Source organism: Salarias fasciatus, chromosome 23, assembly GCF_902148845.1.
Source record: "Salarias fasciatus chromosome 23, fSalaFa1.1, whole genome shotgun sequence".
Lineage (NCBI taxonomy): Eukaryota > Metazoa > Chordata > Actinopteri > Blenniiformes > Blenniidae > Salarias > Salarias fasciatus.
This window is the reverse complement of record NC_043766.1, coordinates 14,618,253-14,644,744: the sequence shown is the minus strand read 5'-3', so window position 1 is coordinate 14,644,744 and position 26,492 is coordinate 14,618,253. Positions and strand designations below refer to the sequence as shown.

The 26,492-nt window shown below is 39.4% G+C and overlaps 1 protein-coding gene across 1 annotated transcript in view; it reads right to left on the bottom strand.

Moving 5' to 3' along the window:
• The window catches only part of LOC115381476 (cAMP-specific 3',5'-cyclic phosphodiesterase 4D-like), a 109,674-nt gene extending 83,421 nt beyond the window's left edge, over positions 1-26,253 (bottom strand). Inside the window, 3 exon segments of the mRNA XM_030082888.1 lie at positions 7,921-8,072; positions 19,451-19,501; positions 26,190-26,253. Coding sequence (XP_029938748.1) covers positions 7,921-8,072; positions 19,451-19,465 — 167 coding nt within the window. The 5' untranslated portion in view covers positions 19,466-19,501; positions 26,190-26,253.
• Between the last annotated feature and the right edge of the window lie 239 nt (positions 26,254-26,492).

Here is a 26,492-nt window from a genome sequence, read left to right as displayed (position 1 = left end):
TCTGTGTGACCTCCTCTGACAGCCGAGAGGGACTCCTTTAAGTCATTATCCCTGGAAAACATAGCTCCATAGCAACGGCTGCAATTTTTCCACTATTATGCCAGAAGAAGTGCTTCTGAAGCAGACCATTCCGATTTCAAGTTGACCAATTGGTTACCATCGCAGTTTTCTTTTTTCACTGCCCATTGTCTGCAGAGTGGAGCCACTTGTAATGCATGCCCACGATCCAGACCTTTAACGGTGCAGAAATATCCTGAAGCCAAAAAGCCACCATGTTGTCTCCTTAGAGATCTGATCTGCCTTTATCAATGGCAATATTTCCTTTAAGTGCCCTCGAGAAGAAGAGCAGGCCTCCATTTGATAGTAATTGCTATTGAGCTTGAAGAGGCTTCAGCCTGAACCCACACCTGAAAAAAACCTTTCAGTCTGCAAAGTACATCTGGTCCACTGGTCTTGCCATCACAGTCTGTGACATTCTGACCCTTCCAGCACATGTCCAGGGTAAAAAAAAACAACAGACAGGGATGGAAACAGGTGCGCAAAAATTGAAAATTTTCCCCAGGACAATTTGAGATGCGTAAAATAAAAAGTTGAAGTGGGAAAATTTGGCAGCCTATTGTCCCACACTTTTTCCCTACTGATGAAATGACTGGACACATTTTGACACTCTTTACTAAAACCAGATATTAGAGAGCTATTTCTATTATTATTTTTTATTTTAAGGAAATATTAACAAAATCAACACCTGTTCTTGTTCAAGTACCATCATCAAGGAAATGTTCTACACGAGACTAAACTAAACTATGTCAATTTCTTCAAATTTAAGTCAACGGTGAGCAGCCCAACTATTGCACCTGCTTCTAACGGAGTCCCCCACCGATAGGAATATTTATCAGGGATTATGCCGTCATGTTGTTGCTCTCTGAGCCCAGCCAGGGTTCTTCCACTTTGTCCATATCCACTGGCTGCCTCTCTCGGCCACTTCAGAGATCGATCTGATCATCGGTCACAGAGACTGTCCACGGATTCCAAGATCATTCAGCAGGCTGATGGTGGAAGAAGCCAAAGAAACACTGCATCCCACTTCAACCGGATAGACTTTAGCTTTCCATCCTCTTTGTTGAGCCTCGGCTGCCAGTTCAGTGAACTGCAGTTTGTTGCCCTCTTCAGTTGGATTCTCCCGTGGACCTGTGAGCTCCGTGATATAAACAGACCTCAGTGACGGGAACCAGAGCACCAAATCTCCGCTAAGGCAGGAGCTGGCCGATATCAACCAGCATCTTCCAACCTCGGCAGAGGGATGGTGCACAAACATTTAACACAAATAAGTAGGAATTGCAGATGCAAATAATATAGACCATTTAAATCAGTGGTTTATATGGAGGACAGTGAATCTTCAGAGACCAGCCTGTGCTGACAAGGAATATAATTTCAGCTGTATTTTAGTCAGTGTAGCAAAAATAATAAACAAGACATCTCAGTAGCATTTATAAAGTTAATTCGACCAGCTCAGAGCAGCACTTCTTGGAGCAAACTGTCCTAATGAAGTTTCAGTGCTTCAATGAAAGTGAACTTTGATATATTTTTAGAGCAGAGATGCTACCACACACATTCTGGCATTGATGGGTTACTGAAAAAAAATACTTCAATAGTCAATTAATTCATTTAAAATATTGGGAGAAATCACTGGGAGCTAATAACCATTCAGGCCTCATCTGGAATTTATTTTCAGCCCACCTCTGTTGCATATGATTTATATTTGAAAGTGATCTGACTCATCCAGACTACATCAGGACAAAAACAGAAACTGTAAAATAGATATTCATTCAATAATAAAAGCTCTGCCACGGGTGCTGTGGTTGGCGGCCATAAACCTGGCTGACTCATTGCTCCTACTCCTACCTTCGGCTCGAGCCATTTGCTATCCCTCTGTCATCATTCAGTCCTGGTATGCTGGTGCCGACAGTATTCACACCGACTGGGCTCCAAACAGAGTCAGGAAATAGCTGACGTGATTTGAGTAAAGGAGAAAGAAAACATTCAGTGGGCAAAATTGGGTTTTGTGGCAGCAGTTTGCAACACCCTGTCAACGATGTATTCAATGCACAGTTACCTTACAGTACCAATCTGGACTATTTTCTATGTTTTCTCACAGACACACTCATACACTCATGATACTTCTATCTCATTTTTAGTTACAGCTATTTGTAACCTCTAAGCTCCATGTAGATGCTCTGCTTACGTCTGACATTTTAATTTACTGTTTACACTCATGTTGAAAAGTTAAGCGAGTCCCTTTAAGTACAATGTCTCTGAAATAAACTTGGTCTTCAATCAACTTACATAGATTTTATTGAAATGAGACTGCAAGGAAACGCAAACACAAATTTTTCAACAGAGGTGAATGCCTTGGAATGTTTTTTGTTTGTTTGTTTGTTTCTTACATGTCTTTATTTCATAGACCTATTGATTCATTGAGCTTGGAGCAAAAAATCCACGTGAACATGTGAAAACACTGTATGTCACATTTAGCCTTTTAAGAGCAAATACACACCAGTACTTCACAAAAAGTTATGAGAAGAAAAAAAAACCCTTTCTGAATGGCTTATATGGATTTGTTATGAGATAAGTAGCGAGTACTGAGACCCAGTCAGGTACAGGAATGAAGGACACAGCAATGAACATTCACTGTTGAGTGAAGAGTCCTGAGAGCTGTAGATACACCTCCAACCCCCAACCCACCATCCATTTTGTTCTCTCTCTCTCTCTCTCTCTCTCTCTCTCTCTCTCTCCCTCTCTCCCTCTCTCCCTCTCTCTCTCTCTCTCTCCAAACAATTTTTCAATGATTATCGTCTTGGTGCACTCCAGAGGGACTAAAATGTGGCACTTCAGTTGATGTGTGAAAAAAAGCTGTGAGGTGAGATCAAGCGTGGTACGGCTTGTTGACAGTGAGCAGCGGCTGGGGAGCAAAGCTGAGCTGACAGAGGTTTTCATGTCTGTTCAGCTCTGCTACAGCCAGTCACACAGATGTTTTATGGCCTTTTAGTTTGAGCTATTTACCTTCCATTTTGGAGGAATCGCTTTCCACCTGTAGAGGGTCACTGTGTGCCAGATTAATGCTGCGATGCACAGAGAGAGAGGCGGTGAGAGTCCTTAAAATTGTGCTTAGGTTTAAACAACAACTCATTTGAAGTTTAAATTAGCCAGAAACGAAATCGCTCCACAGACAATGAAACAGCATACCACAAAATGAGTTTCACCATACCCATTACCCAAATCAAACACATTTCTCAGACAAATGTGACTTCAATGCCATTTAATGTTTACATACGTCTACTTATTCTTTCCTTATTGTCCTTGGTTTATCAACACAGTCGCTGAACTCTTTTGTCGGAAACTAAAACCTGTGAGATAACATAAAAAAAGACTACACAAGTCATCGGTGTCATGCATGACAGTCTTCGTGTACGAACAAGGAAAGCTTTTCATTAGTCGGAATGACAAAGTTTTCAGAGCCGTTCGCTGTAAACTAAACCATCCCCCACATCTCCTCCATCATCCTTCAAAGTGCAAAGAGCAGAACACAACAGCCAGAATACAGAGCAGGTAGGCAGGCTCACCAAGAGACACCCACTCAATCACACGCTGTTATTTCATAAGATTTTAAATCTTAGGCACCTACAAGTACCATGATTAACAAGTCACTGCTATGCTCACATATTCTTACATAATTAGAATAAGATTGGATTCAGCAAATTAGACAGTAATTGCATTTTTTTTTTACTTATAACAAGTCATTGCAAATAATTGTCCAATTTGTTTTGTATAGGAATCAAAGTTACTTCAATAACGGTCTCCATCAAATCAGATGTATTGCAAAATATCAACTATCTGTCTGATAAAGCTGTTGACCAAAACACACCAGAAATGCAATGCTGTTTATCGAGTCCAGTTTATGTAAACATTTCCTCAACAGCAACTCAGCATCCACCGAGGAATCACCGGACTGTGGGCAAGACTAAAAATCAATGACTGTTTACCTCCACAGACACATCTGTAGGAGCATCAGTGAAGAAGACTCTGATGTGGAGACAAGTACTCAACAAAATATTGAACCCCATTTCAGGCAGTAATCAAAATCCCCCCAAAAAAATTACACAACAGGAAAAGCACAAGGAATAGGATAAACAATGGATAAAGAATATAATAAAATAAATAAAATCTGTGACACTTGAAAGGAATCAGTTTATGTGGCAGCACCAACATCCTCAATCATCTACAAAGATCTCAGGGATTCAGAAAGGACATGGGTTGGGAAACACTGCACTTTCTTTGATCTGTTTTATGAAGCTGTTACAGTTCAGTCTGTTGCATCTCGAAAAATAGACTCAGAAGAAACAAGACAGGGAGTCCTGCACAGTTTTAAGTATTTCAGATGTTAATGAAAGAATTTAAACAGATCATGTATTTATTCATTAAAATACAATTACATATTCAATGTACCCTGCAGGACTCAGGAATAATACTATGATCCAGTCAATTTAACACTTAACTAATAACATTATACTTTGAGATTCATCAAGATCTGATATTAATCATCTGTAAATATCAGCAAGGCTATCCATGGCAGTGGCAAACAGCACATCAACATAAGTCTTTCTCCTCCCATTTGAAAGAGTAATGACTTTAGAAAATATTTTATGCCTATGAAAACCATGAACATGTAGACAGTTATTGGTCCCTAGTCTATGTCCTCTGTAACAATAACACAGAGGTAAAGACCGGAGACACTGGGTTGCATAATGTTGCACATTTATGTGACGAATAGGCAGATTACACCAGTATATTGAAGCTTTTATTCTAAAATAAATAAATAAATAAATAAATAAATAAATAAATAAAAGTCTGTCTCGGTAACATAGGGAGCTGCAACAAGTAAGTAATGATGGGGCAAAGTTATCAAAAACAGAATCACCACCTCCAAATTATGTTTAGTATATTTTTAAAGATAAACCAGTTTGATGCACTTTTGGATTTTTTCTCTAATTAGCCATAAAAAAGAAATAAAAGTTAGACTATTGGTCAGACATAAATGTAACATAAAGACATGTTATTTGGGGAGCATCCAAATTTCGCATTCAACTATTCTAACATCAAACAACTAAAAAGTTACTGAGCAATTAACAGCCACCCCTTGTTCCATATTTACCGCCCTAATGCCTTCATACCAGTATACTTAGTTTGTGTTGTCACAAGTTATCGTCATGAGAACAAACAGAGCCCAGTGGCACGAGGTTATTGGACGCGTGGGCTACTCGGGTCTGTTCGTGTTAAGTTTTGGACTTTTTCCATCACGCGCTAAGGCGCACGGGAAGCTCGTTTACGCGTGTAGTTTGGGGAGGGACGGCCGTGTTACCGTTTCTGCGACGATGGCCAGGACATGCGGGGCTTCCTCAGCCCGGGTCGCAGCTTCTCCAGAGTGCGGTTGCGGCACAGGTAGCGCTCGTTGTCCGAGTTGAAGCGCTGTTTGATCCGTATGTGCGTCCTGGGCTGCCGCCACAGATGCTTGGGCGGCTTGGGGAGCCCCGCTCTGTCTCTGCCCAGCGTGGCGCAGTCCATCTTCTACTTTTATTTACTACTATTTCTTTTTAAGTAATACAGTTATAAATTGGAGCGTATTTAACAACAATAGGTAGTCTGAAGAGACAGCCAACAGCAGGACCGGAGCTGTCTGCGAGGCGTGCTAAATGAAGGCGTTAAAGCGCAGAGAGCGGAGCGCGCGGCATCATCCGGAGCTGCTGCTGTCCACCGACAGAGTGCTGAAACTACACAGAGCTTCTCCATAGAGTCTCTCTCTCTCTCTCTCTCTCTCTCTCTCTCTCTCTCTCTCTCTCTCTCTCTCTCTCTCTCTCTCTCTCTCTCTCTCTCTCACCTCCGTCTGTCTCCTCTTTCCTAGCCTGCCAATCATCGTCATCACACACACACACACACACACACACACACACACACACACACACACACACACACACACACACACACACACACACCATCCTTATTCTTGGAGCAGAGCAAAGCTGCTGGTTGATTACAGTCAATTCAAAGCTACTTTATATTTGATCATTTGTCTTTCAGCTCGTTTCATTTGCTCAGAACTGCAAGACCAGGCACTGTGCTCAATCTCCCACCTACAGGTAATAACACTGTTTTTTTTTTTTTTTGTCCAGAGGACACAAAAGTCAAGCAATTATCATTAACATGCTCAATTACTTCAAGAGCAATCCACTTGGTTCAGAGTGCCCAACTGCTAAGAGTATCTGAAGAGGAGAACAAACACTCTTAATATGCTCTGTACCATCAACAAGGATGAGTTTGATTCATCTTAGTGGGCTCACAGAAATATGAAAAAAAATGTGAATAAAACGAGTGGAGACACAAACAATTAGCACATGATATGAAAAGACAAATTGCAGAAAATGGCACAAGAAAATAAACAATTGAACAAATTATATGGAAGTGAGGAAATATGGGTTGAATGGTCATTCTGTCATTCTGTCTGGGAGGAAAACAAAGTCATTGTGGAAGGATCTAAAACTGGAATCAAGCATATTGTCGTTCCCACCAGAGCTGACAATGAAAAGCAGTACTTTCACCCCCACTGGGGCTGTTAATCACAACAGTTACATTTTTCTCCTTAAATTGACTTAGTTGTATGGTGGAAAAGAGCTTGCGTTTTAGTAGGAGGGTTGGGGTTTGAATCGCCATCTTGTATGAAGAAGGTCTAAACCAAGGAATGCCCCCCACTCACTGCACTGTTTGCAGCCACTGCTCCATGGTAATGGGTTAAATGTAGAGAACAAATTCCACTGCTGTTACTGTGTATACAGTATGTAAAGGATTCTTCTGCATGTAGGAGCAAAGACATTCATTAAATTCATCTCAATGTCTCAAAACACACAATGAAAATATGATGGTATGAGAAAAATGAAAGTCATAATACATTTTCAGTTGAGACAATCACTCAGCACACACACACACAACTTTGTGTCCCTGAGCAAGACCCTTGGCCTCCAGGTTAAGTTCCAAATTAAGCTTCTAAAATTATGAGTATGCAGTGTTAATGTGATAGGAGAGAAACACAATGATCCAAATAATAGATAACAAGGTCTTTCACTTTGGGCAATACACACGCACACTTTTGTAAATTTCCGACCTGTAAATGGTGAACCTTCATATTCAGAGACAGGGGGAAGAAACCCAAGTGCCACAGAAATAAGAAGCTGCACAAACACATCACTTTGACCTTTCTCTGGCAGGCTTCCACTTGGTACAATTACCAGGTACTGTGTGTGTGGAAAGGTGTTGCCTTCACTGTCACTCAAACTTTCAATTGTTCAAACTGCTGTTCCCTTTGTGTGTACCCGTCAACCAGGAAAAGAGGGTGTTTATGGTAAAAAAAATAAATAAATAAATAAAAAATACTGCTGGCTGAGGATTTTCATTTCAGACGTATCTTTGGTTAATAGACTGGCAGATGAATGAATATCCTGTGTATCCTGTGCAGGAGGTACATCATGTCTCAAGCCAACAGGCAAAGACCTAACCAATAAAACATATGTACAAAGCTCAACAAGCACTAATAGAGAACACGATAGTTAAAGAAGACAAACCTTTTTCATTCAACAGTCCAGAGAAAACTTAGCCTCAGTCTTAAAACTTTCTGCTGTATTACAACAACACAAAGGTCAACTGCAAAACTGCTTCGCTTGTATCTCTGAAACAACTCCCGTGATTAAAATAAGTAATAAAGCAACACCACATCAAACACAGAAAAACCACATTGTTTTTCTTTTGGAAGTTGACAAAATGACTGTCCAGTCATCAACAAACAAGCACGAGTGTGTGTATGAGTGTGTCACTGACCGGGCATCTCGTCGGCTGTGTGACACAGATGACCGCCGGGTGTCCAGAGTGTTATCCTGAATGGAGTGTCTCCTGTCCGTGACGGGCAGCACCCACGAGCTGGACAAACGCCGCAACTGTATCACTGGGAGCGAGTCTCTACGACGAGGCGCCTGAAGGGAAAGAGCAGGAGGAAAATTAAACGCGTTCCGAGCAGCAAAGAAAGTCATAAGATAAACGTCCGGTCGACAGCAGCCAAGAGCACTTACACATTCAAACTAACGTCCATAATGCATCACTGGAACTGAGAATACAACCTAATGATGCTTCGTACAGTCAGGCATCTTCAATGCAGCAATCAGTTACTTTAAGGATTTATGAGGCACTCTTCTAGTGAACAGGATTTAGACAGAACAAATCTGTCCTCCTCCTCTGCAGAGAAAAGCTTTGGCTGATGCTAACAATCAATGACACAATGAAACTTTATTTTTACCGAGCTTTTCATGCAGATTTTGAAGAAAAAAATACTGTGGTGACAAGAGTGGATAAATAAACAGAAAATACAGAAATGAAAAAAAGGCATTTACAAAGTAAAAAGTGAATTTCAGAACTTTACCAAAAAAAAACTAAAACACTCTGCAAAACTGTTACAATGACGTGTTGCTTTATAACACATTGTTCACAAAATCTGACATAACTAAAGCAAAAATGTTGAAACTGTTGAAAAGATATTGAAAAAAACGTATGGTGAACTTTATGGTCTTTAAATGTTGTTTACACTTGGAGGTCATTTTTATATTCTTGACCATATTACAAAATATCTCAAATAAAGCTTGGGAATCATTTAAATGTGTTTGTTTGTCATGTTCATGTGCAACACTTTTAATCTTTCAATCTGTACAGAAAACACAATTAAATTTGTATTTTATTTATTTTGTTTTTTGATTTCCTGACTTTGATGATTCTAGAGACACACCGACTGTGTTTATGTGAACTGTTGATGTGTTTTCCTCAGAAAAATCCACGTAGACTCCTTAAACACACTAATCTTTTCCTGCAGCTGCAACCAAAACTTTAGAAAACATACAGCACAGATTAAATCCAAGGGAAAGTTGATCAGTGTTATATAACTAAACTCTGCTGGATGGTGTGGTCTGAGTCACCTTTTTAAAAAAGAAAGAAAAAACAATCTAAAATCATTGCCTAAATAAAAGCTGAACAACATGTAGCAGCGAACATCAGCTATCAGGAATATCTGGATGTCAGCGCCTTCACTGCATCACCTCGGTCCTCTGGAGGACTGGCTGTTCCAGCTGATCACACAACACTGTGGTCTGGTGAGACTTGCTTGCAGTTCACAGTTCAATCAGGTGATTATTCATGAGTTCAGGAAGGGCTTTAAAAAAAAAAAAAGTGCACCTCAACCTGTCTGAACATGAGCAAATACAAAATTTAACCGTTAATGGACCGTGTGTGAAGAACAGACGGATATTAGTTTGTGCTCCTCGGGAGAGAAAAGGTAGACAGCATCCAAACCCAGAATGAAAAGACAGGATCTTGAGGAATATTTTATTAGCAACAATCTGCAAACAAACTTAAGTTACATTTATTCACTGCTATCCATTTTCAATATATTGACTTGGTATCTATATTAATCTGCTTTAATTAGTAATGCACTGAATTGGTCCTGGAGATTTGTGTGACTTAAGGGAGATATAGCCTCACTATGCTGCTCTGTGTGACTGATGCTACAAGCTAATGTCACAAAAGATTATGCAAAGATCACACCACACCTGAATTAGTTTGGAGGATTCCAAAAAGGTAACGTTTTTGTACCACTTCAACATTCTTCATCGACTTCCTTTTCTGGAGCTATTTCCCAGAATATAAACGTATCTGTGACACTTCACCTGGTGGTGGCTTAAATGGATGATGTACAGGATAAGAGCAGATCTTGTCTACTGACATAAACTACCTCAGATTCAGTGGAGAGCGACACCCTGCAACGAAACTCACTGCCATACTCAAGTTTAGTGTAAACATAAACACAGTTTAGTATAGCATAAAACTCTTTTTTTATTTTCAGGGGTTGCTGCATTGATTTTACTGTAGATTTGGCATGTTTTTTGTTTTTCTTTTGTCTTAGGTTTTCTGCTTTGAGCTTCTTCGGCAGCTCTCTCTTCTGGTTGAGATCCTGGTGCATTTGAACAACAAGCGTTTCTGTGAGCCATAGTGAAAAATCCACTATAAACATGAGCACATGGCACCGTGACCAAAAGTTGCATCCTGTCTGTGGCGTGGAGTAGATGTAGACAAACGCACAACTCATTAACAGACATAGAAAAAGCCTCACTGGATGGACTTGAGACTGGCTAAAATTTATAACCAGGGCTGCATTGGAGAAAAAACACTTTGAATTTACTGTGGTTGAACCTCTGACACTGATGTCAAATTGTTGAAAAATTGTATAAAATGGGATCTTTAAGCTGATGTGCCAACAGGTGGTATTCAAGGCATAAACCTAAAAGATCTTGCAGTCTGTAGGAGTCATTAGACATGCTCTTGTTGAAACACTGCATAAGTTAAATGTTTGCCATTGGGCTGTGGTCTGCAGCAGCCCATCAACCACCGACTGGATCATCAAGACAGAAAAAATACAGTCTTTGAGTAAATGACATACAACTGAAAATGTGGCTCTTTGATCTGTAAGTCCTTTTACGTTTTACACTTTAATTGAGTAATGAATATCAAAAATACTGTATTATAGAAGAGAAATGGGTTTTTAAATTGAATAGCCACAACAAATTTAAAACCGACTGAAAACGGGACAAAATAAGAGTGTAAAAGTTCTGTGGAACAAAACACATGATGCAAAAATACAAATGATATCTTCATACTATAAAATCAAACCTTTAAATGAACAAAATTCAGAAACGCTAAAAAAAACTGTTGAGTCGTCTAATGAATAGACATTTGACCCTTTTGGAGAAGGACGTGTGCCCTCAGGGTTTGAGCAGAGAGGGTCTGCTCAACTCCAAACAATGCATGGATCAAAAGTCAGCTCCTGTTTCTGCTTTGTTTGGTTTAATGTCATGAGTGAATTGTGCATCTGTGAATGCACATTTAATATTGTTTAATGCATGTGTCACGAAGATTTGGTTCTCTGGTGATATGAATTCACTTGATGAATGATTTTAATATTTTTGGTCTATATACAAACTAATAGGATGCAGATTAAAAGAAAATTCATGATGAAGAGAGACAACAGATGTTAGGCTCGGCTCCTGTGGCACTTGCTGCTTCTCCTCCTCCTCCTCCTCCTCCTCCTCCTCCTCTCTCTCTGAATATGAAGGTTTACCCTTGTCAGCTTGAAGATTGCTGGAGACTGTCCAACCTGACAGATGAATTTTTATTCGTCTGCCTGCTGTTGGTTACTGCTTGCATCCATTTTCCACGTGAAGCACACTTTATCTCAGCTGGGTCCATCAGTTGCATGAGGAGACACGTGAGGGGAATGAGGTCTGTGTTGAATGTGAGGGCTTGTGATCTCTGGAAATTACTAATGTATTTTACTTCTTTCCTAGATTTTGGAGACTGTGATTTGTGCAGTTCTCTTAGATTAAACATCACACACACACATTAGTGGAGTACATGAAGTGAAAATAAAACTGTTAAAAGTGAATATTAAACCAGGAGAATGTAGACAAGAATATTTTAATTGTTTCCCTCCCTGCATTCCTCACACTGCACCGTTGTTTTCCTCATCCATTGACTGGTACTTGGTTGTGGGTGTTTTCATATCACAGTTCAACTTCACTCCAGTGCAGCTGATATCATCTCATTCTGCTTATGCATGTCTTGTCTTAATCTGCATCAATACCAGCAACAGCCCAGGATAAATAAATAAATAAATAAATAAATGAAAGCATTCCCAAGAGGTTTATGTTCAAAACTGAAAGTCTCATCTTCTGGATAACTTCTGTAAAATGCCAGTCCTTAAACCATTTGTCATAAAGGAACAGTCCAGGCACCACATAATTTGTCTAATACTTTGGATAATTTGATTTAACACTTATAAAACGAATGTCAGTCTCATCAGACTTTGCTCTGCTTTGTATTTTCTTCTAATTAGCGAATGTGAGCATGCTGAGAGAGCAGCAAGCTCAGCCACAGACTGTCGCCTGTTCTTTCACTGAACCGACCTCCTGTTGAGTATTCAAACTGTATATTTTGTAAATCCTGTCATTTAAATCAGCATAGATGCATGAAAGGCATGTTTAATGGTAAGGCACCGTCTGTTCAACCTGTGACCTCCTGCTCAAAGCAACAAGCGTTAACGAAAATTACTTAAGAACTGAGAGAAACCCCAAACTGGAGGGGAAAAAATTTAAATCTTTTTTTAAAACAATTTTAAAAATATATATTTTTTTTAACTGTAATAGAAACAAATTAAAATTACTTAAAAAAAAAAAGCTTTAGCCAAAGACCATATAAGGAAGAAAAGGAAGGAGGCTGTTCTTCCACAGCCCAGAGTCGACATGTCTTTCCTCTGTTTACTGTTTACTACAGCCTGCCAGCTCTCTCACTATTCCCTGAGCCCGTCTGGAGCCAGAGTTTTTTCATTTACTTTGTTGCCTGAGTTGATGCCTGTGGCTTTCCGATATTTGAGCCATTCTGTTTAACTAAACTCAGAATGCTGTAACCTTTTGCACTCATTTGCCAATGAATGAAATTATTTTTTTTGCTCCCATAATGCATTGCTCTGGGAATGTGTGGTATCTGTCCAGTCAGCCCTGTGGGTCCAGCACAAAGACAACAAACACTTCACACGACACATATAGTATTCAATATCTTTCTCTTCTTTTCAGGGTTTTATTCTTTTTATAAATGCATGCGTGTATATGGGTGTGTGTTTGCTGAGCATTTATTACAGACTATAAATAAATAACAAAACAGTGAAATGCTTATCAGCTTTATCTTGTAAAAAAAAAAAAAAAAAAAAAAACTCACAACGTGTGTGTTTTTGTGTTGACAGTGTCAACTCAGGTTGAGGTAGCTAAGAAAACACATCACCCAAAAATCTATGTCCATTTTGCAGCCTTGCCTTCCACACAAGAGTCATGGGAGCTGACTTCACTGAGAGCTGATGGATATTGATCAACCATCAACTGGAAAGACTCTTCACTCTGATTGGAGTTGTCAAGCTCTAAACGTTCAACACTGCAGCCCACCCTGTGGCGTGTCTCGATCCATCCAAAATCACATGTTGTGTTTCCCTGATTTGTTTTTATTCACCTGTTTCTTCTTTCATTTTATATTCCAGCATATACAAACAAGCCAGTTTATCCAACGTTTCAGAGTGATGCAGTACAGATAAAGGTCGTGCAGACCGATAAAACTTTTAATCATTGTGATAAGAACACATGCAACAAAAAAACTCACTGACCAGGCTTTCTTTACACATTATTATTAAACAGACACAAAACTCAGTCCATTTGAACTCAGCATGTCTGACCTATGAAAAGAAGCGGCATGCAATCGCTCAATGGCAACCAACTGGACGTTATCTCATAATTACTGCCGTCACTTCAGCAATGAGGACGACAATATTATCACAATTTGGGAGAATGTGATTGCAATTTGCTGATTTTCCTCATTACACACGTATGATGTGTGTCTGTGTGTGTGTGTGTGTGTGTGTGTGTGTGTGTGTGTGTGTGTGTGTGTGTGTGTGTGTGTGTGTGTGTGTCTTTGGCACAATCTTTGGCCTTGTCAGGACTGTGCTTCCGACCTCAAGTGGGAATACTGAAACAATAATGAAACAACAACGTTTCAGGCATCAACAAGAGACAGAGAGGCTGTCTGCTCCCCTCCACCAAGTGACTGATTCCCAACTTTGAGAAAAATATGTTGTGATGAACAAAAAAAGAAACCATTTGTGGGTTTTGTATTTATAATAACAGTAATAATAGTTCCTAAATGCGAATGCAACATTGATTGTGAAAAATAAAGAATGCCATGGTTTCCATGAGACACATCAATCTGTTTTACGATGAAGAGATTTCAAAGCTCTGGATTCGGGATCAGGAAACTAGAGACCACTAATAATGAAAGCTGTGTGTGTGCGTGAGCGTGCCATTCTCATGGAATATATGGGATGAGTACAGATCTGAGGCTGCATCTAAAATTCAAGCTTGTGCAACATGATCTGATTAAAACGAGTTTTTTTTATTATGGATCTGCAATTAAGAAAAACTGTTTTGTCAACTGTTATTTCACAAACAAAACTAATCTTAAACAGTCACATCAAAACTCCTTAAATGAGTTTCACCACACTTTGTGAGCAAAGATGAAGGACTTATCATTTCTGAACTGAAATAAGTTAATCTCTACAAAAGGCCAAGAAGAAACAACAGAACTTTTTAAAAATAATAATAATAATAACACACAAAAGCAGTGTGAATAAGTTATCATATATAAAAGTTGAAATAAAACAGAATGAAGCTCTGACCAAAAAACCATTAGAAGAGATTGTTGCAGCTCACTTTTCAGGATGTGAGGCCGCGTTTAAAGCATGTGTGGTGAAGGTGAAAGCCTGAGAAGAAAATGTATATTAAATTATTCTGAGAATTAAATGGCAAGCGTCCCTTTCACTCACTTCTTCTGGATGGCCTCATACAGGAATTAATGGACTAAATCTTGTTTAGCTGTGAAATGTCCTACAAGTGCTGCTATCGTTCACAATGCCAGTTTTGTATCAGAGAAAAAAAATACATTTTCTTCACTTCAGCACATTCACCCGCACCCATTAAACCTAGTTACTCGGAGAAATCAGGTGACGTGAATCTGGAGCTGCTCAGTAATTAAGTTTCCCTCTGACCTTACAGGGCATGGTACATACTGTGTGTTCTCCAGAAAACTGCAGCCCTGACAGCACTTTCACTTCAGACCATGAAATTTGTCTGGATTTACCAAAAAGATGTTCAACAGCCTGAACTGTTTTTGTTTTCCCTGCATTAAGTCTTACTTTTGAAAGTGCAAATCTGATTGAAGCAACAGTTACAAGGTCTAACACTGGAGCTCTTATTCACGTCGAAATGCATCCCTATTAAAAAAAAGTATTGGAAATTAGTGAACAATTAATTTCTATTTACAGACGCACTTTGTTTTTAAAGATATACGTCTCCTTAAAAGCAATTTTAAATATCTTTACTCATATAGCACCTTTAAAACTTAAAATGCAGCTCAAAGTGCTGCCCAGAAAAGAAGGCAGTGAAGAGAAATTAAAACCGAAATGACAAAATAGTAAAAACACACAGACACCACACACACACCACACACACACCACACAAAGAACAGTTTGTCGCCCAGACAATGGATTTTGAAAACCACTAACAGGTGGTGCCTGGTGAATACTGACTAAAGGAATTTCATACTTTTGGAACCACAATTTTGTACCCTCATTAGTTTTATTTTAATGTTTCACATCAACAACATTCAACAAAGCAGCATTTGATGATCGTATATTGCATATTGGAATATATTCAAGCAGACAGAAACCCATGAAGGGGCTTCTCCATGAAGTGATTGATACACACTTGAATCATTTTAAAATCAATACTAAATGAAACAGGCATCACAGGCAATGAGGCTGAAGCAGGGGTTAAATGTGCTCTTTTTCATGTATAAATTCTAGCAGAAGAATTTTGAACAAGCTGTAACTGATCAGTATTTGCTTTTGGAAGACCAGTCAAAAAAACTTGACAATCGGAAGAAAAGAAAAACAAAACAAATCAGGCACGAGTTCTTCAACATAATGTCTGTTTAAGAAGAGTCAACTTTGTTCAGGCTAACACACAAACAGTATTAAACATCCAGAAGCGGATGTGGTCACCTGATTCACTCCCTCTAGCAAAAATGGACCTCTGAGGCGCTTGGGTTGTTATTGACAGATAGGTGATCATGTTCTTTGTATTAGCTACCAGTAAACTGGAGTGCTGGTTCCGGTGATACTGTGGCCTTTGGGGTACAACATATTGACTTGAGAATAACATGAAGAAGCTCTATGTGCAACACTTTTAGGGTCTTTTTTTTATTTAGTAGCGGAACAACACACACGTCTCAGCAACAAATCCGAAGCTGAGAAGAAGCAGCTGGCAGCGTTATCACCTGGCCGATCTCCCACTATGCCACACAGAGGAAGTGAGAATGAGATGGAGGCAGCGGCGCCGGTGTGTGATCAGACAAGACGGTGGGATTCTCAGCAGGCCTCTGCTTCTAAAAACAGATGAGTCGCAGGCACTTGCCGGCGCAGCGTCTCGCCGGCAATCAAGACTACTGTGCCATATCGATGCCCATGACATCGTATGTTCAGCTCAGTGTGGGACTCAAACCCCAAACCTCAAGTGTGTCAGTGCTCAAGTCCCTGAGTTATGGCTCATCAACGCTGATAACACTGATGCAAGTCCTGCCACAGTTTTTGCTTCCAAATAAAACACAAAGGACTTTTTGGAAAGGTTGTCATCTACAGGGAAAACAGTTAGTACAGCACAACACTGTGTAAAGTGGAGTTTCAATTTTCAAGATCCAATACAGTTCATAGAAGAAAATAATTCACATAATTCCAAGATTTCCTGCTTGTTATTTAAAATGAAAAATTAACTGCATCGTTCTTTTGGAGGGTTCATTGAATTGAAACAGTCTGTAATAATATGACACACATTTATTTCCAGAATTACAGAGAACCTTGAGATCAGTTCCACAGTATCAAAACAGTTAAGTCGTAATTCAAAGAAAAAGACAATATTTACCTCTCTATGATGGAACAACTTGTGCTGTCTAAAAAAGGTAGGTGGAATGATTCAGATAATCTGCAATCTGTAGTGGCTTCACGAACAAGTATCAATCACTAATTCCATTAAGCCAGCTTGTTTTATTTGTCATCTGGAGTTCATGACCTTTAAAACTCGATTTCTTTGTGCAAACTACATCTCCTCATCTCTCTCATGGGAATTTTGGCAAATCAGTCATTAGATTGCAGTGTAAATGTGGCAACAGCCTTTTGTGGCAGTAAAGACATTCTTTCAATCTGGCTCTTGCCATTTTAAGCAATTACTGTCTTCCAGATAATAAAGCAGCGCTGATAATTAAGTCTCTCGTGCGCAGAAAAACCAACAGTGTTTCACTTCATCAAGACAGCAGTGTTTAATATTTAGGGGCACAGTTTACTGTAAAATTCAGACTTCGAGGTCAAAATAAAAAGAAAAAAAAATGCATAAGCTGTAAGAAAATAATCTTTGTAGTTTTCTTGTCATCCACTGAAGCAGAACCTGATAATCAGCAAGTATCTGCATGTGTGATGAGCACTAATTGAGACGGGCCAAAAAAACCTGCTACTCTGACCACAGTACAGCATGTAACCAAATTTTACAGCCACCAGTATCCCACCGTCCACTGAGTTGTCATCTGCTCCACACAGCATGCAGACACGGGCCTGCGCTCTCATGCTCATAACAGAGGTACACATGCACTCATTCTGAAACCGTGCTGGACACACACTGAGCAGACAAGTTCTGCCTGTCAACAGCATGAATGATGTTAAAAAAAAAAAAAAAATCATCACAGCATTTCATCAGGACACGTTAATCCATCATGAAATCATGACAGTCCTTTTCTGTCGCTCCTAAACCAGAAAATGAAAAAATAATTCATCATGATGAGCTGAGATGCAACAATCTTGTTATTCTAATGCAAAGTATGTGAGTGTATATCCCTTAAGTTCCCCAGAGGGAGCCTGTTTCTGCAATGCAAAACTGAACATGCTCACCTGCAAGTATAATGACAGCGGGGGGTGCAAAGAGCATGATTAGAATCACTCCATAAATAGAGCTGCTCTCCAGTCACATAGCTGTAGGTGTGTGTGTGCTGTAATTAACTCTGCAGGAAGGGAAGACACAAACTGAAAGTCTTTATGTAAATGAGAGCGAAGGAACCCAAAGAGTTAACTTGCACAGCAGCCAGCGGTAAAGCTGTGGGGGTTCAAGGTTATATTTCTGAGCAGGTTTTTTTTTTTTTTAAGTTGTCTGTGATCCATGTAACTAAAAAGGTAGACATCAAGGGAAAAGAAAAACTTTACTTTCTGCAATCAGGCTGATTTGAAAAAAAGAAAAAAAAAACATTGATTTAGACAAATACACCTCTGCTCTAGAGAGAAGTGGTTATGTACTGGAGCAAAGTAGCCCTAAACCATATTTACATTGGAATACATTTTAAAAAAATGAGGCTTTATCAAACAAAAAAGTCCAGACAAATATAAAGGCTGACAGAGGAGTAGAGTCTCTCAGAGACAGACAGGTTCATCCCATGTTGAGTCACTTCATTCATTATCGTATTATTATCAGCTTTGTTCGGTGAATGCTGCTTTTGAGTTGTGAAATGTGTAAGTGTCTTTCCTTTACTTGCTTGTGTTTTTTTCTTTTTTTCATCTAAACACAGTGCATTAAGCACTTAGGGTCAGTGCTGAAAGCAGAGCTTGAAATTAATTCGACCAGAAGCTGAAACTCATCATAAACCTACAAATTTAGTCAAAGATTCTCTGCGGCCTCATAATACAGTTTATCATTAAAAATGGCCATTTATTTTTGATGCAATAGAATAAGACTTGGCCATTTGTTTTATTGGGGGACACTGTTTGCGAACATCTATAGCTTTAGATATTGTTCGGCAAGCATAAAACCCCTCAGAAATCCAGATAAAATGCAAGCAAGTAAAGATTCATATCTCATATCTCTATTCAGCCAAGACATTCTGCGCCCCACACCAGCTGTGCAAGTATAATAAGGTCTAAACCACTTTAATAGGCTTTCTATTAAAATACAACAAGGTATAACAATGGCAGTGCTACTAAAAATAAAGTCTACATAAATATAACACTTCAGTCATATTTCAAAACATTTTTCACTAATTTGAAATGTCAGTAGTTATTGATTGTGGCATTAAAAATATTTGTGAGGGATTCCAGCTGGTGGCCAGAAAGTTAAATGTTTAAACTTTTTATCCCTTTTATTTGTTAAAAATGTTTGAAATTCCGTATCCAGTAAAGCCTGCTTCAGAATATTTACATTATAATGTCTGGAAGCAAGCTCTCCGTTCTGCATAAAGACATTATCAAAAGCTCGTTTGAAATGCTTCTCACTTTTCCGTGCACAACGCATTTGAACCATCCCTGTGTGTGTGTGTGTATGCTTCTGTGCATGTGTGCATGCCCGGAGACTTTAGTAACTGTGAACAAAGCGCTGAAGTAAAGATAAACCTTTTATGAGCCGGCGGCAGCCCACGTCTGAGCCAGTCATCACTGAAAGCGAAGACAAGACGTAGAGCACCACAGTAAAGTGGCACTGTGGCTTAAATGTTACATACAGCTCATCATACAGTCAGGTACAGGCTTGATAAGGCAGGTAGAGAGGGTGTGTGTGTGTGTGTGTGTGTGTGTGTGTGTGTGTGTGTGTGTGTGTGTGTGTGTGTGTGTGTGTGAAATCGACATTCAATTTACCTCGTGCAAGGACATGGCTGATGGTGAGTTGTTGCAACAGCAAGACAGCAGCTGGAACAAGAAGAAAGGCGACGTTAAAGCAGCATCAATGTGTCAAGACGAATCACCACAGGTTGATCAGTGTTTGGTCGATACACAGAGGTGCTTCAGTTTTAATGAGGAATACTGTCAAATGAAATGCGCCGTAAATAGTTCCCCAGTGATATAATAGTTTTGATCTCATTATGCTTGTTAGATTAGTTCTGTGTTTTGCTTCCTAAATCAGTTAATCTTCAGGCAGACAAGTGCTGCTGACTTGGAGCGAAAAACAGTCCTCCACATGTCTCTTGTCCAGAAGATGAATCTTTCTCTCCTTCGGTTTTGTTGGCTCAGCAGGAAACCACAAAACCTGTTCTTGAATTCAGTGTGTCACAGCGTGTATTTGCAACTGAAGCTGTACAGATCACACCACTTTACAATGCACGCTGCACACTGGGTACGCCGTATCCACACAGACAGTAGTTTGGTCTTTCCTGTACAAGAAAGCAAGCAAATCCACACAGTATGCGAGCGGTTCATCTGTGGAAAAGCCGTGAATTATATATCACTACTTTCTTGCCCTCCAACTGAAGATCACAACAAACAGCAGCTCAGTGTAAAATTGTCGCTTCTCAGAAGATTAATAAGTACTACAACACGCATACTGCTAGAGGTAAAAATGTACCAAACATACAGGATTTATGAATATATATTTGTTTATGTTTAACAGAGGAGCTACAGCACATAACATTACACAACAATAACACAGGTCACTCCTCAAATGACATTCAAGATTGCTGTGATTCCACAACCACGGTATTAACATATGCTGTTGCATGTTTGCTTCTGTTAGCATGCCGGAGGCATCACAAAGGCTAAAATGTTACTTTATATAGTCAGTAAAGCTGATAGAACAATTTTATTACTTTAATTTACTGATTTGTTCTGTCGGCCAGTCTCGCTCACAGAGAGCAGTCAGCCCACACAAGATGATGATGATGCAGTAGTGAAATCAAATTCAACACAATAAACAGAAATTACTGCACAACACTCAACAGCGGTGACAAAACATGTTGTCCTGTCTGTGAAACCAGATTAAATTGGCAGAGATTATCATTCTTCCATTCGTATGGTGTGACTATTAAGGAAACGAAATAACCTCGCAAGAGTTCACTTCCATCTTCAGTGTATTTTGTTTTGCCAATAATTACATTTTAGGACAAACCTGAGGTCAGAGCATTCTATTGATCTGAAATTTGGAGCAGGAGTTTTTAATTCTGAAAAAGAAAAAAGCCCCCTTCTGTGTTCTGGCCATCTCAACAAACCAACAACCTTGTTTTTTCTTGTATTCATCTTAATTCCAACCAGCATGCAGGATGCTCCAGCTTCAAAACAAATTGTGCTTGAATGGCAACGTGTTCAAAATGTTCATAAATCCATCATCATTACAAGGGAGGGCCGAAGTGAAGCACCGAATCCCGGTCCATCTTGGACATTGAAAACATGTAGGACCGTGGTCTTTCCAGGACCGGGACTTGATGTGACTTTCAAAGTGTGACTGCATTAAGATGTCGCCAAAGGTTTACAAAGGCCTTTCAGAGTCATGTGAGACATGAAAACTCAACACTTCAACAGAACTGGGGCTCACAGTGATGAGCAAAGCTGTGATAAATTAACAGAAGCTTCCTCAAATGGAGCATCCTGGAGCTGTTTTCAACATCAAAACCCAAACAAATACTCTATTTCTTTCCCCATTGATTAATTTGATTTAAATATTTTTCTTTTTTTTTCTTTTCAAATCACTGTCTTGACAAACTTTGACACGTTTCCGTCATGAACAGCAGCCGCTCCAGGGGATGTAATGTGCTGCTCTCCAACATCTCAGTTTGATGGAGTCAGAATATCATGAATTATTAAACTTCTCTTAAGACCGTAATCGTCACTTCTGCCCACCATTCAGCTCGAGTTTTGCACAAACATCATAAAACACAACTTAAACCTTTTAGATAAATCTGGTATTGCACAACTGTCAGTTTTCCAGACAACAAAGTTATTAGAAAACGATGTATTTTTGCCATCAATCAATGTCAGTATTATCTGAAATGTTTGGTTTTCTGTGTTTCTCTTCATAAACCACATGTAGCTGATTCCTTTTCTGCTTCCTTGTCTGTTATCAAGTCTGCAGAAACACCACTCAATAGGTAAGCCAGCTTAAAAATTGTCTGCATACTCAAATGCAAATAAAGTGATATTTTCAAAAAGAACAGGATGTGAATACATACAGCTCATACTTAATAAGAGGTTTTCCTGGGCGAGCTGTGTCAGTGAGCGGAGGATGAAAAGTAAATTAGCTGCAGTGAAGACCAAAGCACGGTGCATACTGGGATTTCCCGTTTTTTATTGAAAGCTTTGTCATATTTTCCTGTCAACAGTCACATAAATAAGGGATTCTCAGTTATTTTGCTTGAGTAATCAACACCTCTTGCTTTTACTCTTTCTATCCATTTTATTTAACAATAACATTGTATTACGAAATGCTACTTTTTCAATGTTTACAATACAATCACTAGGTTCTTTGCGGTAAATCAAACATGCGTTTACTGCTATGTTGGGAACTGTGGAGCCTCCAGGGGAAAACATTCATTTTGGCAAGCAATTTACATCAGAGTGCAAAAGTTATCATGATGATAGTTCATGCAAAATGTATCACACAACCAGTATCACACAGTGCTTGAAAATATTTACCCTTAAAGACTTAAGGATTAATGTAAAAACCAGTAAAGTGTTTCTTTTTTGGGCAACATTGCTCTGTGGTGTTTCATGGCAGGTAAGATTCATAGTCAGACTTGTGTTTACATCTTTTATCCATCCATCCATCCTCTTCAACACTTTGCCCTTATCAGGTCTTGGTGGCAGAATAAAGTGCAAAGAAGCTCAGACATCTCTGTCCTTTAACTTCCTCCAGCTCTACTGGAGGGACCCCAGACCAGGACATCATCCACAAAAAGCCGAGATGGCCACTTCTGCAAGCTTTGCCTCTGATGGAATAATAATCCTCCTGAAGTCCTCCTTCTGCCTGGCTTCCTGGATCTCAGCTCTTGGCTCGTGGCTCAAATCCTACTCCGCTTTACTGTGCGGTGGGTTTCAGAGGCATTACTGTTCATCATCAGTTACATGTGTGCTTTGAGGGCATGATTGGTGAACTATACAGCCCTGTTTCGCCTCTCATTAGTCCTTCATTAAAGGCAGGTGCTTTAGGAATGTCGACTAGTAGATATGCTAAAATGTCATCACGTCATTTAACAGATAAATGGAGACAGTAGATTTATACTGCATTGCATATTTCAATGATTTCAGTGGCTGTATTATGTTTTTAAAAATTGTTCTTTCGAAAGTGGAAAAAAATGCTTAATACTAGGGTTGCACTATATACTGCAAATTTATTGTTATTGTGAAGTCAACACGCACAAAGTAGGTATTTAAAAAAAATGACAGAAGTGCAGTAAATCATATTTCTGTATGTCAATATTTGTGGCCAAACCCGGTGAGAGGGTAATGCCTCCCACCCTTCTCACTGTATTATTAGAAGCTCACTTTTAATCGTGTTTGGTCAATGTAGTCTGGCCACAAAAGCGGGAGTGAGAGAGAAAGACAGGCTTCTCAAATGACTTCATCTGTAGTTTCAGCATTTTTCTTCATTTTAAGCTCCAAGATCAGGAGGAACCATCTTTGAATTATTTTACAGAAACAACTAATTATATCAGCTTGATTTAGATTCTCAACACATCACAGAGAGAATAATTCTTTTACATATTGTTGAAGAAAAATAAAGGTGAAATTCTAAAGTCACTGAAAGATTTGCTGGTAAATGTGACATGAGGTTATCGTTCCAGCACAGTAACATCTGCAATGATGATGAATGCTTTCTTCCTATGTAATTGCAATATTTCACCACAGAGTTTCCTTCATGGAGTCTTCTGATCGTTCTTGTGATGTACTCTAGGTAGAGTAAGAGCTTGTCAAAAAGCAGAACTGATAAGGAGCGAAACAAGATGCACCAGACCAACACTGGAAACACACTGGAAAATATGCCTATGTGTAAAAGTGCATCTGGCCACACTCATACCTTTATGTCTCACTCAATATAAATATCCCTCAACTCTACAGTCACATTATTTGGATATAAAAAAAACATCCTAATAACTTTTTTAAGGGCATTTGCTTTCTTGCTTAAATTTGTAGGTGCTACAATATTACATTTTTTTCCTGAATCGAGAGCAGTAAAACTACCCATCACTTTTATCACCGATGGCTCTTACTCTTTGTTTGGTTTGGTTTACTGTTGGTAGGAGTCAGTGTGCCCATCAGTGTTTGACTTCACTTTAATGTCCAATGGCAAAGAGAGCAGAGAGCGTCCAAGCAGCTGTGCAACTTCCTCTTCTGTCTTCTTCACACCAACAGCCCTAAATGAAAATGTTTATATTTGTATGGCATCTGCTTGGGGCTGCATGGTGGTGCAGTGGTTTGCATACTCACCTCACAGCAGTGAGGCACAAAATGAGGTAGGTTCAAATACCAGCTGTGTGTGTGTGTGGGTTTCCTTCCATAGTCAAAAAAGTCAAAAAAATAAAGCTGTCTGTGAGACTAATTGATGATCCTACATTGCTCCTAGATATGAATGTCTTTCTGTGTACAGTCTGTGATTCAGTCATCTGTTAACACTCCGGAGCTGTCAGACATGAGCAGCAGAGTATACACCTGGAATAAAACATTCAATATATCTCAAACAAATGCTTGTTTAAACAAACCTTCATATTTCTGTCAACACCAAATCCTCAGAAGACAAATGCAATCTTACTGTGAAATTACTCATGAGTCATGTAGACTTAAAAAAACAGATTTAGACTGGTTTTGCAAATCAAACAACCTCGTCTGCAGATGAGAAGAGCAGCCAGGAGGCAGCTCAGTGCTACAACAGGGCGCCATCTAGTGGACACAGCTTGGAAGCTCGGCTCTGATTAGATGTGTGTTTCATGCTCTAAATCAGTGTTTCCCTGTCCTGGTCCCTCAGTCCAACATGTTTTAGATGTTTCCCTCTTCCAACACGTTCATCAGATCTTGATGATGAGCAGATCATTTGAATCAGGTGTGTCGGAAGAGGGAAACATCTAAAACATGCTGGACAGATGAGGCCGAGGACCAAGGATTGAGAAACACTGCTCTAAGTGAAAATGAGGAATTCCCTCAATGTTCCCTCAGAGGACAGACAGGTCGGAGCGTCCATCAAACCGAGGCAAACAGCTGAAGGCTGCAGACATTTGAAACTCTGTTTTGTGTGTGTGGAGGTAAATTAGCAGGTGTTAACAATGTCAGCTGAACCAGTATGGCCTCTTCTCAACTTAGTCAGAAATCCTGACTGTTTAATAGAACAAAAAGGTCTTCTTCTTTTTTTCTTAATGAACAGCTGATTTTACAAAATAAAATAACAACATTATAGAAGTGTGTGAGAGTATTTTCATGAGTTATTTAAAGGTGCACGTCACTGAGTCAATAAATGCATGTCAGCAAAATAATTTTGGAATGTGTTTTGTTAAATGCTGTTTTCATGTCTCCTGTTTGATCTGTCACTAAACCTGCAGACATATGCAGTGAAAACGGAATTCAACAGGTTATTGGATAAAACTTTGCCACTGTGATAGTCATAGGCCTGGCTGGAATGCTCGGAAACAAACTAACAAAAACAACATGAGCTTAACAAAATCTTAACCAATTTTTTTTTTTTTTTAAATAAAAAGGTTTTCTCTATGAAAAAGACTACAAAGAGTCTAAAAAAAACGTCATACTTTTTGAAAATACTGTGTTTTGTGAATATGGTTGGATGTGATGGCAAGGAAATCACAACCACTTTTAGCCAAAAATGTTTTTTTGTTCCTCTTCTTCAGCAAAACAGAGAGGATGAAAATAATCAGTCAGTGTCACCATGAAGAGACTGTGTCTGTCTGTGTCGGGGTTAAAGAGGCAAAACGAAGGAAGCCCACAAGCTGGAGGAAGGAAGGAGATAAAAGCAGGACAAATATTTTGGGGAAATACATTCCATGTTGATTTGCTCACGCAGCTGAATTATTACCACAGTTAAACAGAGACATTTCTGCTGTTTGACTTAGAACACAACACAACAGTGGCCACAGTTTCACTGAATACATTCTGCACCGATCCCAGGATAAACACTGCTATAGGACAAATATTACAGCAGGGCGAGTCCATGTGGGAGCATTTCCAAATACAATGAAGGACTTCCACAAAGTTTTTTCCCCCTTGTTAATATCGTGCGGAAGGACATTGCATTCACTGAAGAGAAAGAATATACACAAACTATCTCGTATTTATAAGAAAAGATCTCGTAAATTTTGAGATAAGTTGTGTAAGTATTTTATGCTTCACTGAATACAATGCGATTCAGAAATACTATGGGATATTGAGGGTTTTACAATTTCTTGGAGTCACTAACATTTTCTCTTATAAGTCTAAAATCAATGGAGAGTCTCATGGTGAATTCGGTCCTTTCTGGACACGCCAGTAGCTGAGTTTTGAATCTTGAACTTTTTCTTTAGTTTAAATCTGCGCGTCTGATAAAGAAGTTACTCCAAAACGAGCGCATCCTGTGTTCTCATCACAGTTTCTAAGTCTTCAGGTAAGTTTGAAAGAAAGACGTTTCACTCACCGCTGAGGAAAAGATCCGACTCCCTCGGCCAGGTGTTTTCTGCGGATTCCGGTCAGGTAGCTCCTTTGCACTTATCAGCGTTTTCCATGTTTATTGCCTTACTAACGAGTCAGACTTCAAACTCTGCAGCACGCTCAGCGGCGTGCCTCGCCGTCACCGTGACGTAACAGGACGTATCACATGACAGGAGGCGTGGCTGTAGACGTAAACAACTACAAGTCCGCGCACGAGGTCCGCTCAAGTGGAAGGAAATCACATTTGACAAATTTACTTGTAATTGCGTTTGTTATGTCACTCATAATG